Raw genomic sequence first — 14,512 nt, 5'->3', positions numbered from 1 at the left:
ACTTACATTTTCGAGTGGGATCTAAACCACTGTGCAATGTGCCTCCACCAGGTATGAAACCTCTTGATTACAAGCCGACGACGTTACCACTACGCCATCGGGGAAGCCCGAGACTTGATATATTGGAAACATTTACCCAAGCCAAATTTACCTTACTGTGGGACCTTCTTATACATACGTCCTGAGAACCTTTCACAGTTGGAGGTTCCGGGTTCGAATCCCGTGTGGATGTTCATCTGTGATTAATCTTTCATCAATTTCACCGCACCTCCACCACGTAACGAACTCTGATGTTCGTGGGATCTTACCAAGAACGTTAACCAATTAATCAATGGGTGATGTAACTTATTCATCCTTCATCCTCGATGATGAGAGCACTTGTCATTAACATGACAAGTTAAACGCTTGGCAGTGCGAAAGGCACAACTGAAACTAAACAGCTTAACAATTAGAAAATACAATGGTCACTCATTGGATTTTATGAACCTTTGAACCTGAATCATGGCTGGGTTAATATAATTACCTGTCTATCTGAAGAGTGAAGATAAATTCGAAGAAGGAAATCAACTAAGTCCTCTCTAGGCTTCGTTGCAGGTTGACCAGGACTCGCCTCACTTTCCCTCAACTCCTTTCTCTCAGCTCTTCTCTCTCCTCAATCCAAATCAAAAGTCAGTCCCTTCTCAGTCTGTCTCACCTCTATAACATCCAGGCCATGGAGACCTTCCTCCAAGCCGAATCGTGATTTTTATTGCCTCTATTGCAAACAGCTGACTCCATAGGCTGATGGAACTTCCTATATCCTGAATATATCAGGAAGTTTGCAAAGCACTGCACTGTGCATAATTTACATACCACAGAGGTTGAGACAACAGAGATAAATAAGTGAATGCCCTGGTCAACATGAAGCATTCAGAGAGGATTTAAATAAAATATAATCTTATGGATTGATACGACGAATCCATCATCCATTCTCGTCGTCGCGATTAAGTTAAGAGAACAAAAAAGGGAAGTAACTTTAAAAATCTTTTCCGTTGAGAATTTCAAGTCTTACTCGTCTTTGATGGGGAACGAGAGGACCCCCCCCCCCTTTTTTCAGCTTTGGAAGAAGCCAATTTATGTTTCTATGAACCATGGTTCTCCCGTAACACGACCTCTGAGATGCAATATGAGAAAAAATTATCCCGAGGCAAAAAAAAAATAGCTCGCACTTTTTTCTTTATTTACTTTAACCTCTTCCCGTGGAGGTAGGACCACGGCTGGTGTTATTGATTTCTGACGTACCACTGGAAGCCTGCCAGGTCTTCCCATGCCGGGATCTTCCTGGAATGCCTTCTCCAGAGCCCCGCTGGAACCCCAACTTCTAGCGTTAATATTTCATGACCTTTCCTTTGGCATGGTGGAGTGCCCTAAATTTCTCCTCTTGCGGTTCCAGCTTTAAGAAATTACTGGACTTTAGGAATTCCCAAGGAATGCGCGCATCGTTTATGGGAAGTGGCCCTTCTTGGGACCATGGTTTCAGGCCTAAGTGCTCCGTGCATTTGCCCTGGTTTGCGTATTTAAAGGGATGATAGGAGACCTCGACGGCCTTGCAAGAAATCGAGACAATAACGAGGTCTTTAGACACAGAGAACGAGTTTCAGTTTATACACAAATAGGCTAATCGGAACTGAACCTGCAGTTTAAAGTGGATTATGAATAGAGGTCGGATTTTAAAGGGAATTCCTTTTTTATTTTTCAACACGGTTCATGGAATAAGTAACAACAGCGCTGATAATTATCTTCCACCAACAAGATTATTGGTTTTGATTTCCCTTTCCCATCTTTTTAAAATACATTTTCCTTTTTGGTCCCTTTATTGACTAGGTTTTCAGCCTACATTCCTTTTTTTCCTTTTTTTTAAAAAAAAATAATAAAAAAAAACATTGGTAGGTCCCTTTATTGACAAGATATCAATATTTTGTACTGTATTTTTCCTAAACAAAACATTCAAGAATTGTCTTATTTGGTGGAGGTTGGAAAGTTATACTTTTATTGAAGTTTTTTTAGAAGTTTTAACTTTACTGTGTGACAGTGAGGACAGTTTTCAGTGTCGGTGAAATGGCGAAGCCAAGTACAGGTGGCAGCAAGCTATGGAAAACTGTAAGTTGTTTCAAAGAAGTTTATTCGCTGTGTTTTACCTTCAAAAAAAGGAAATGAACAAAGACAATTGTTTATTTTTGCACTCCACTAAACATATTATTTTAAATGAAAGTGCAATATACACCATTAATACGGGATACATTAAATTTCTTGCATTTTTTACGTGTTGTGCTTTAATTTAAAATAATATTTTTTAGTGGAGTGCAAAAATAAACTATAGTCCTTTTTCATTTCCTTTTTTGACAATAATTTTCCCTTTTTTCTGTCCTTTTTAGAGTAATTCTTTTCTCTCTTTAAAATCCGGTTTCTGGTTATGAAACACTATGTGCGTCCACCAGGCGCGGATACACGGGGAGGGCAATAGGGGCGATGCCCCCTCCCAAATGCCACGCTTTTGGATCTATTATTATCCCTAATACTTCTTAAGACTCAAATATTCTGTCTTTTATCATAAAGTTCAACAGGCTCAACAACTTTTTTTTTTAAAAAAAAAATTGTATTAAAGTCTCCGTGTTAGGCTGATCGGAATTCACCCTACAGTTAAAATTTTGAACCGAACCACTATGCATTAAGCCTGAAAAATTAATCGAACCCGAGACCCCTTGAGAGAATTGGTTTATGTCTTCGTTTATTCACTTTACTCCTCGACTTATCCTCCAGGGGTCCCGGGCTTGATACTCGGTGGAGGCAAATAATGGTTCGGATCCCATTTTAAACTGTAGGTCCAGTCCCAATTAGCCGTACTGTACATAAAGTGGACTTAAAAAACCAACTCAATCAACCAGTCGACTTATTCTTCACTTTACCGTGGTATTATGACAATACTAACCATCCATTCCAGCCCTGGATCCCTATTTTTGCAAAACTATACGCTAAACTGTAGTACATGGAAATCAGCTTGGTTCCTGTTTACAGTACTATATCTTGTTTACATGCAACAGTGCAAAGTGTAGGTTAGAATTGATTACCGGTGAAGGAGATACTCGACTGAAGTCGATCATCCCAACTGTAACTACTGCATCCGCCACTGGCCTCCACCGGGTATCGATCCCGGAGCCCTTTGATTACAAGGCTGCGACGTTCCTACTGCGCCATCTGGGAGGTCCCGAGACCGAGAGCGAGGCAAATCATTGTAACACCGAGACGAGGTCCAGATGTAGTGTCCGATATTCTCGATCTCGTTCGAAACTTTGTCCCCCTTCTTGAGACATACCAAGCGGACATCTATACGATTATTTATACATAACTCGTATAGTTAAACTAATAAAATCCATTAGTGCTAATTTTGAGACTACTATGTGGTTCCATGTACGCGTATTCAGAAAGACTGGGTTTTCCGAAGTTTTTAACATCGAAATGAGCATCAAACAGAAAATTGTTATTTGAAAATGTTGATTGTCTTAACTTCTGCCGACCTCCGTGGCAGAGTGGTTTGCACAGCACACTATGACGTCAGGGGGACAGGTTCGAACCCAGATCCGGGTGTTCTTTGCGAGTGTACCTCCATCAATTCCATCATATCATCGCTCATCCTCGTTGTTGCGATTAACCAAAAATGGAAGAAAATTGACGCTAAATGACATATCAAATCAAATTAACGACTTCTATACATGGCCGTGTATGATGAGGTTGAACGTAGTAGCCCAAGAATGGTACTTTTATTTTTCTAGATCTACATAGTGCCCATTGCATGATTTGTCTAAAAATTACTCATACTGCTTATTTCACACATCTTGAAAAAACTCAGAATCTTACTCACATAACTATAGACGGATTTCTGGGATGACCTTTGGGCCTCCTGTTTCACCAGCTCCTAAGTATACCTCTGGTTATATCATCAGACTATTCAAAAAATGGAAATGATTAGTAACACTGATATATTCCACAATAATGTTTTATAATTGGCAATTTGGGGAAAATCCAAGATGGCAGCCATTTCTACAAAAAATGGACGCCAAACAAGACATGTGCCCATTTTTTTAAAATCTCCCGACAGATTGTTTCCAGCACCTAGACTATTTGTGAGACAAATAATTTCACGTATATATCGACCGTTCTTGAAGCCACAAATACGGGGTATTGCCAGAACATTCACATGCATTATTATTGTTTCTGTGCGGGCAGAGCATGCGGGCAGAGCATGGTCTCTCGGATCATGGCAGTTGACTTACTGTACACCCTACTCTGCTTCCTGGAATGTCTATTCAAGCAACGAATCATCGACTCCGAAGGATTCTTGACATTATAGTGACGGTGAAGAATAATTGACTGGTTCATTGTGAAACGCGGAGTCTTTATATAACGAAACTTGGATTAAATTTATCAAATATTTGTAAATTCTGGATCATAAACCTTTTCCGAGCAAGGTTTATGATCCAGAATGTACAAATATTTGATAAACTTAATCCAAGTTTCGTTATGAAAAGACTCCGCGTTTCATTTCATAACGAAACTTGGATAAAGTTTATCAAATATTTGTACATTCTTTTTGGGAAACCCCTTCTCATAGCCCGCCCTACATGAAGAGTATTCGGAGCTTGTAGGATTAGTCGGAAGTCTTGGCGTAAGCTATGTAAAATATGCAGCCAGATTACAAGTTTTCTAGTTAACTTTCTTTAATACTATTTAAGTTTGTTAACGTGATGTCCTACACCGTAAAAAAATTGCTCTTTTTATGTGTTAAGTGTGAATAATATTCTCTGCGCCATCTGTGATCTATTTATGAACAAAGCTCCTCCCCTTTAAAACCTTTCTTGCAAATCCAAGGGTTGCAAACGGTACTGGTTATATTGTGCACTTGCACTTCTGTGAATGATTTAATACCATTGGAAAGAAAATTAGCCAGCTGGATAGTCGCAGTGGAAACAGGTTTTTCAGAATGAATAATCGGAAGGGGAGATAAGGAAAAGGGGTGGGGAAACCGGCATTTGTTCCTGCTGTTCAGAGAGTGTAGACGTTTTATCATGGTTAACCGATGTACTCTTTCATTCGGATGTCTTTGGGCAGCGTTGCAACTTTCTCTGCGGTGGTGGTGTTTGAAATATTGCACCACACTTCTGCATCCAGTATATTCAGTTTGTGAACTACCAAGTGAAACTAGTAATTCTTTTTACCGATAGAGATCACTTGTCATGCAAATTTCTTAACATCTTGATAACAGAAGTTATACTTCAGAAAATAGAAAGCTAGCATTTAGTCTGCAACAAAAACATCGATCACATGATAAAATTTGATGTGTTGAAACTTCTGCAATACCAGCGTTTATGTAGTTTCCTCTATTGGTAATGTTCCTTGTAATGTTTAATTTGGTGAAATACTTATTGTATTGTGGATTGTAAGCACCATACAATTTAATTTGACGTACGGCAATTTCTAGTACCCTCTTTGTTACATTATTATCAATCTTAGTGCATTTTATCTCTATATGTTTAGTTACCTAAAACAATTGCAATTGTCTTGCATAATATTATTACAATCTGTGTCTTTATGTTCATTTATTATAAATTACAAATACGTACTCCCAAATAACTAATTTTCTCAATCTTCTATCATTGTTTTGACTCCGTAGTATTATGCATAACGAAAAATATTAACTAGGAGCATTGTTTTTCATTCCTGTTTTTGTAGAGATGAACAATTTCCCTTCTCCTACATTATTCCTTTTGTAGAGGTGTAAATGTTACGTGTACTTCATTAGATGTGAAAAATTTTCCTTATTCTTGATGCTCTTGTAGAAATGAAAAAAAATTTCTTGTCCTTCATTCGTGCTTCTGTAAAGATCTCCCTGATGCATGCTTTTGTAAATACCAGTGTGAATTCGCCAAGAAAACACTTGACTACAACGTAACTAACCAACAGACTTTCTAAATGATGAGAGTTTTAATAACTATCCTTTGTAAACGCACATGTAACATTAGTCACTTCAAGACGCAATAAGGCTCTACTTTGACATAAACGTCGTATATAAGTTGGTTAGACACACCCATTTTCATCGTTCTTGGCTTTACTTTGCCATGACAAGGTTGCAAACTTCTAAGAAATCAGGTTTCCAACTCCAGAAAGACCATCACCTTATCGAAATGAACATTTTTTATCGCAATTTCTAATCGATTGTTCTTCTGTATGTTAGTCCCTGGGCTTCAGGCTTTGCACATAACCTACCTAGCCTAGAATATACGTTCGGACCCCTCCCAAAGTGTACAGGGTGTCTACAAATGAAGTGTTCATTTTCAGGTTGCTTTCAAAATGAAACGACAATACAGAACAAATAACTTTTATGCCTGAAACCAGAAGTTAAAGTTTTGTGCAACACAGTATGTCTCCACATGAGCACCGTTCGTTGCTCGTAGGATATATAGACGCTAGTCCAGTTGCAGAATGTTCAGTTTAGACGAACGAAGGCTGAGTTAATTCGTTCTCGGATATGAGTGTTGGAGGAGGTACTCGGTGATACACTGTTCTAAACTTTCGCTTCACAAGCGCAAGACACACGCAGCTTTTTTCCTGCGCATACGCCATTTCTTTTTATTGAGCCCACTAGCGCCACCACTCGCGGGAGTCCCAAAGTAGCGCAATGTTGCCAAATTTTCACAGTTGCCAGCTACTTTTTCCTGTCGCAGAGAAGACATAATTTAGTTTTCATTCTACAGGGAAATAAAGTTGTATATATAATTTTTAGACAAGCGGTATTTCTAGATACCTGCTTGTTATAGGTTTATAAAAATATTTTTGATCTTATTTTACTCTTTTCAGGTGAACCCATCTCGACCAGCCATTGAGAATGGCCTTTCGACCCGGCCAGAGTCGAAAGGTGATGCGGAAATTGTGCTTTCGGAGGAAGAGCAAGACGTACACGTGGAAGACATGTCGGCCAGGAGAGACGGGGAGAAGCAGTCCACCAAGAAACGCGTGGCCAGCTACTTCAAGAAATGCAAGGACGCGGCACTAGCCTCCATGACCAGCGAGGGAAAGGCCGCTGCGCATCAGGCGGACCCGGGTTCGAACCCTGACGCTCCACGCCCGGAAGGCAAGTCCGAGCCGAGATCCGAGGGGAAGACCGCGTGGTACGTCGACGACATCGCGCGAGACGGGCCCGTCAAGGCCGATGCTGCGAAACCGGAAGTCGAAGCGGCGCCGGAAGAGACTTCCGGCTACACGCGGGAGAATCCGAGCTTCGTTTACGACTCGCGTAACGAGGGTGGGACGCAGGTCGTCGCGGTGGCGGAGATTGTCGCTCCCCCGGGGTCGAGCGACGAGCTGCAGCCGAAAGTCGTCAACGTAGCTCCATTCAGAAACACCAAAGAGGTAAGTGATCGAATATTGCTCTTCACTACAATCATATGTGTTTTTTTTATTTTATTTTCAGGATGTAATAATGTAATTTTAAGTTTTGTTAATATTAACGTAATGTTAAGAATCCAAGTATTGGATTATACGGAACTCCAATATTTAATAGGTTAGGATTAGGGCTGAACCGATACGGATACCAGTGGTATCGGCATTTGGAAAATATCGGTTGGCATTTATTTACCAATACCGGCCGATTTTGTCTGGCATTTTCGTCTTTCACAGGATCCGTTAAAATGCTACATGACACTTTCATGAAATCTACTTATCCTAGAAATTATGCAATATTTGGTTTCTTTTTATTCTGTACCAGTTTTGTGTAAAGCAAATTAATTTTGTAATAACATAACATGTAATTTAATAATCTGATGTAATACTTGAATATTTTAAAGTAAAAATATTGGAAAATCGATGCATACAATTTGAGTGGAATAACTACACACTAATATTAATCTATATATCAACAGGTGTTAATTATTCCAATTTTGAAGCATCGGTTTACAGTGGTATCGGCTCAACCTTAGTCAGGATATTTTTTCCCTAATCGCCAAATGAGGGCGAATTGCACTAAACTCACCAAGGAACATCCATCCTCGGACGTCTTGACTCGAACATGAAACCTTGCGTGGCGATATCATGAGTCGACTACCCAACATCATCAGCCACGCAGGTGGCACAGAATCATTTATATTTCATTTTTCAAATTCCCAATATTTCATTCTTCATACTTCTATTTGATTGTGTTGAATATTGTTTTTTATTATTATTCATAGTCCAGATTTGTATTTATTCATAGTTCCGAATTGCAATTGTCCTCAGTCCCGAATTGCAGTTGTCCACAGTCCCGAATTGCAATTGTTCATAGTCCAGAATTGTAATTGATCACAGTCCCGAATTGCAGTTGTTCACAGTCCCGAACTGCAATTGTTCACAGTCCCGAATTGCAATTGATCACAGTCCCGAATTGCAATTGATCACAGCCCCGTATTGCAATTGTTCACAGTCCCGAATTGCAATTGTTCACAGTCCCGAATTGCAATTGTTCACAGTCCCGATTTACAATTGTCCACAGTCCCGATTTCCAATTGTCCACACCCGATTTCCAATTTCCCACACTCCCGATTTCAAATTAATCACAGTCCCCATTTTCAATTAATCACAGTCCCGGTTTCCAATTGTCCATAGTCCCGATTTCCAATTGTCCATAGTCCCGATTTCCAATTGTCCACAGTCCCGACTTCCAATTGTCCACAGTCCAAAAAAATACCGATTTGTAATTTTTTTTACAATCCATGTATTTCGTTATTCACAATTCTATTTAATTGTTCAGAGAACCTGTATTTCATCATTCAGACACACATTCGACACATCTTTCCATTACAGCACGAAAATAGTAATACTGAAGAAGAACAAAAACTGAACGAAATGCATATTAAATGCTAGACGACCAACCATGAAGGAATGAGACCAAAATAGATTAAACCCAAAGTGGAGTAAGCGAGGAAATTTCATCTCTGCTCCAATTTCTGAGTATCTTCCAATTTAGAATTTCCAAATTATCTATTTTTAACTCGTGACACGAACTTTCACCACTTACAAGTTCTTGAAAGGTGTTTCGTCTGGGGGTTTTGCCACTCCCGCCCCCTCCATGCCCGTTACCTTGGAAACTCGGGGAACGCCATTTTCGATGAAGAAGTATCAACTTGGCAAAAGACATACCACGCGATCTTGTTGCCAGGCTGCGAGCACATATTTCCCGCAACTAAGTGTCTTCTTGATCCACGGGATGGAGCTTTCGTTTCTGAACAAGCCCATGGAAGTGCCAGATTATAGAAGCTTACGCCATTTTCATGAGTTCTGGTTCTAGTGTTATTTAAGTCCCACACTGTTCTATATTCACCCCTGGATTCAGGATAAAACTAACTTCAACTGCCATTATCTATTTTAACAGGTGACAAAGTGACAAGGAAGATGCCTCTTCACTAAAAAGTTGGGTTCTATCCCACGTTGTAAGCGGCCAGATCGTGGTGTTGATCACATAACCTCCAGAGGCCCTGCTTCTACATTCCCTTACATGCATGCAATGTTACGTTACATATGTACACACACACATGCACGCATACACACACACATAGCTCCATATGATGAATTCAGTACATACAAAGCACAGTTTCTTCCATCAGGAGGACATTTGTATAGTGAATTTCATTACAATTCCCGTGAAAACAAAGTATTAATTACTAGTACGTCGCCTATACTCGGGAACACAAAAGTAGGCGGCCGGTATAATTTGCGCTGTTGCCACGTGGTATGCTTGCAACTGGATTTGTTCAGTGCTTTACAGCAATGTATGGTCTCGTTCTGCACCCTGTAATGTGCGTGATAAAAACAAATAATTTATATTGCTTGGGGATATCAGAATGAAATTGATCTACTTGCTAGTGACATCGACAAGAGTTTTGTTGTTGTTCTCAAGGCTGGAGAAAATAGTTTAGATGGTTCTCTCTGTCCTTTTTATTACATTCTGTCTCTTTCTCTGCTTCTCTTCCTTTCATTTTTCTTCCTGTTTCTTTTTAGTTCATTATTTTGTTCTTCCGTATTCTGTGTCCTTTCATTCTCTTTCCATGTATTTATTCCATTCTCTGTCTTACTTTTTAATTTCACTACTTCTCTTTCTTATCCTTGCTCTTTTTATTTTCTTTCTTCCTCTGCTTCTTTTCTATCTTTTCTGTTCCTCTTTTTATTTCCTATATACTATCCTTTATTCTCTATTTTTTCAATTTGTTTCTTGCTTTCTTTCAATGCCTCTTCTGTTAATCCTTGTTCTCTGTATTCTTTTTTTCTGCTTCTCTATATCTTCCTCTTATTTCCCTTTTACCCTGTTTCCTTTAATTTCCTTCTTTCCTCTCTGCCCTTTTATTATTCTCTTTCCTTCTTTTTCTTCTATCGTGTTTCTTACTTTCTTTTTTCACTGCTTCTCTTTTATTCCTTTTCTCTATTTCATTTCTTTCCTTTTTCTTTCTTTCTTCTATTTACATTTCTTTCTTTCTCTGTTTCTGTCTATCACTTTCTGAATTCCTCGCCCACCCAGTTGTGACATTGAGAGATTAGGCAACACTGCAGCGTAAACGTTGCCATATCGTGGATGGAAATCAGCTAGAGTCGTTTTCACGTTCAGAAGACACAACGGCGCTTATGGAGAAACCGCACAGTGTTGCCAATACAGCGCTAGCTCATGTCGCCGGGAAATGATGACCTTCCTTCACAATGAAGGTGTTACATATTTTGTATATATATAATGATAATTATATGTAATTATTAATATTAATATTATACTGTGAACGTTCCAGTTATCCTTTTTACTATGATCCATTGCGATCACTACACACGCGAGTGTAATGCACGAATATGACACTTCAGAAATCACTTAAAAAAGTAAAAATCACTGAGCGCTCACACAACTGAAAACACTTTTTCGAGAGAGGGAAAAAGTCTAAACAGACCAAAGCAGATCTCTCACTCAAGTAAGGGGGAACGTGGCACATGGGTTAGATTCAAGTTGAAACCCAAACAAACAAATGATAAGACGTGAATGACTCAAGCAAGGGATGTCATATTTCTATCTTGAAGCTCCATATTTTGTCACGTGTTGGAAAGCCTTTCAAAGGTTAATATGGTGTCTATGAATTTATGTGTACGTTGGAAACTGAAAGGTGCTCTTCATTTCAGTATTAATGTCGACAGTAATGTAAACAAAAACAACGTGTATTTGCGACAGCACTAATGTTGCTCACAACAGCAGCATTGGAAATAATTGTCAATTATTAAATTTAAGTAATTCTATTATAACAAACTGCATGAAGTTAATATTTTTACTGAATGGAAATAAAATAACATCTCGAAAACTTGGTGGTGATTAGCCGGAATGCTGCGGTGAGTCAGCTCAAGATGGCCAGACAACGTCTTCTTACTTCGCGCGCGGTTCGGGTTAAAAAGAAACTCCAAATGCATGGAAGTAATATTTCTGGGAACCTTTGAGTGGTTATAAAAAATAATTTCATTATTTTCTCCACAACTTTGTCGCTGGAAGTTTTTACTTGGAATTACAGAACAAGAAATGGCCAGCGACGACATTTTCTACTGCACGAATATAAAAAATCTCCACATACTTTATTTGAATATTTTTTAATGCAAATATGCTTTAAAGTATTGATAAATTCTCAGTACCACCATCACCTATGACAATTAAAAAACAGTGTCAATTTTTTTAATAATGAATGCTTCTATTTTGCGGCCTGTTTCAACGTTAGGAATGAAAACAATGTAAAAATTGTGTTTTCACAGAAAATTTGCGTTTATAATTTATCTAAAATTATGTAAGCAAGTTACCAGTTTTTTGTGTTCACCATCGTATTCTCTACAAATTTCCTGCAAAACTGCAGGTACCGATTTTCCTTGAGCTAAATTTGTAAATCCAGAAATTTGACAACAGCGCGCTCGTATTTCCCATAAGAAAAGCATTGCCCATAAGAGCCCATTGTGTCTTCTGAACGTGAAAACGACTCTAGTCTTGTCCTTCACCAACTTAGCTTTCTCATAATGTGGCATCAGCGTGCTCCTACCCTGACGACCAACATAGTGGTTGCTGGTATAGAATACGCTAACCTCCCCATCTTCCAGGACATCCATCACCTTCTTTCTCTGGGGCGTGGACGAAACATTGATTCGTTTCGAATGCTCCGTACACAGGGGATGCCACGTCACCACCCCCTTGAGGTGGTTGAAGGAAATCGTTTTCGGATGCGGCATGGGAATGGGGAGGTTGCAGCCGTATACCTGTTTCACATCACGTACAACTTAGAGAAGGGTTGCCCTGTTGCTCTTCTTCAGGCAGTTTGCGTGTGCGATCACAGCGTAGGTGCCTTGCCACACCGTTCCCCAAGAAACCTGGAATCAGTGATGCAAACCCCTACTTGATTACACTAAACCCCTTGGTGCAACAGCCCTGTGAGGACCAGGGCCTGCCAACCTGCTTTTCAATTGTCTTGCTTTCGAGACTGGAGTCCTCTATACTGTGTCCCGTCTATCACTGGAGCAAGAACGCTCATAGTGGCAGAGAAGGGGAGGGGGAAATCGAGTGGGCAGAGGGAAGCAGTACACGCTGCTGCAAAGGCTGGTAACTGCAGACGCTTTCCCCTCCACGCAATCCCGTTCCCTCTCACGTGTTCATTGGTGGAGCCGTCTCGCGTCACTACTTTTATTTTACATCGCATTTCTGCCACTTTTGGCTAATCGCGACGATGAGGTTGAGTGATGATGAAATTGATGGACAAGCCCAGGCCGGGATTCAAACCCGGGACCCCTGGCGTCGTAGCGTACTGTGATAACCACTCCACCACGGAACACGACAGTTCAGCAATTTTCTGAATATGGCGGCACTAGTCATTTATCTACTTTATCCCTCAAAAAAAAAAGTGCTAGTCTTGAACGTATCACCAGTTCGGCATCTTTGACCCAACCCCAGAGGAAGCCGACCGGACGCGTATATGGTTTCGAACCACCACCTGTTTTTCGGCAAAGCGCTGTTGTCACTTTTACCTGCAGTGTTTAGACATCCATTCATTCACTGTGACGGTTTACTCCCAAGGTCTTCATATTGCATAAAAAAATAGCAAAACACAATAACACAACCTAGCAAAGATAGAGAACCGGAACTTCGCTCAAAAATCTCTAAAGAAACTGAATTGGCAACATCTGATTTACTCCACGTGGACTTGACAAGTGCTGTCATTTCTTGGATGGACGCTATTGGTGGGAAAGGTTTCAGGGGACGATTCATTGCACTGCACGTGGACCTGACATGTGGTTGTTAGGGAGAAAACTGATCTTTCGGAACTTTCTTTGAAGTAAAGTGAGGTTGCTTTGGGGATCAGCTCCATAATTTCAAATGATACTTTTTCGGTACAGGGAGTTAGCAACACTGCTTGATATAGATTGCCGAGCAGCGTTTAGCTGTCTCACCCGTTTGCTGGACAAATGTGGAAGGACAGTAATTCCATTTATGAGAACTGTTACAGAATACAGATCTTGTACCGAGTGTTGGGGAACTAAGATCTTGGTCTCTGTATCAGTAGGAAAATCATAGGCGTGCGCAGACCCTCTGATTAGGGGGGCAAGAGCCTTGATGAAAATTCAATCGGAGAAAGAAGAACCTCATTTCATCTGAAGGTTTTATTGTATTTTTGGGTACGGAACAGGCAGTGGCGTCTCGTCCCTTGGGGCTTCCGGGGCTTAGCCCCTAAAGAAAATCGGACATATTCACGTAATTATCAATCACCATAACGCATAACTATCACACAGTCTTTTAAAAGGCGATTTTTACCCACGTAAATTCATCGTCTGTTGCAATGGATACGACAGCGCTCCTAGCGGCATTGATGTCAATTATCGTTTTCCGGGGCACGTCGCAAAGGAAGGCGTGGCCCACACCCACCTACGCTACAGTGAAGGTCACATGCTAGCAGAGAGAGGAGGGAAGAGTGCAATGGATTTGAGTGCTGATTCGGGGCTAGCTCCGTTGCGTCGCTTTCGATCTCGCGTGTTGTTCTGTAGTGTTTTGGTGGCTTTCATTCGCTGTTTGAGTGAGTTTGGCAGGGTTGATGTTCGAACACAAATTGATGAAGGACATAGGCTGTCAATTACAATGAATTTGTCCGGAAAAATAGGCATATATTAAATAGAATTATCGATTGCTTAAAATTCTGTGGTCGACATGAACTTGCTCTACGAGGACATAATGAAAGAGAACAATCTTTAAACAGAGGCATCTTCCCAGATTTATTATCCCTTCATAGAAGAGGGAAAACTAAAGAGGGAACTTCGTGTTCTTTATTGTAGTGAAGAGTTGAAAATCATAAACTCTATCAGTAGATTGCATTCATTTTTTATTTAAAATTATTTAGAGGGTACCTTTTCAGAAACAGTAAAAATGACAAACATAATTTTAACAACTCCAGTGGCAACAGCT

At 40.1% G+C, this 14,512-nt stretch overlaps 1 protein-coding gene across 2 annotated transcripts in view; it reads left to right on the top strand.

Moving 5' to 3' along the window:
• The window catches only part of LOC145987711 (puratrophin-1-like), a 984,553-nt gene that overhangs the window by 300,628 nt on the left and 669,413 nt on the right, over positions 1 to 14,512 (top strand). For both annotated transcript variants that reach the window (XM_083122282.1, XM_083122283.1), the window contains exon 2: positions 6,892 to 7,443. In XM_083122282.1, coding sequence (XP_082978408.1) covers positions 6,892 to 7,443 — 552 coding nt within the window. The remainder of the gene's footprint in view (positions 1 to 6,891; positions 7,444 to 14,512) is intronic.

The sequence above is a fragment of the Lepisma saccharinum genome, chromosome 5 (genome assembly GCF_977018435.1).
Source record: "Lepisma saccharinum chromosome 5, izLepSacc3.1, whole genome shotgun sequence".
Classification (NCBI taxonomy): Eukaryota; Metazoa; Arthropoda; class Insecta; order Zygentoma; family Lepismatidae; genus Lepisma; species Lepisma saccharinum.
The sequence above is the reverse complement of the archived record's forward strand: the minus strand, read 5'-3'. Positions and strand labels throughout refer to the sequence as shown.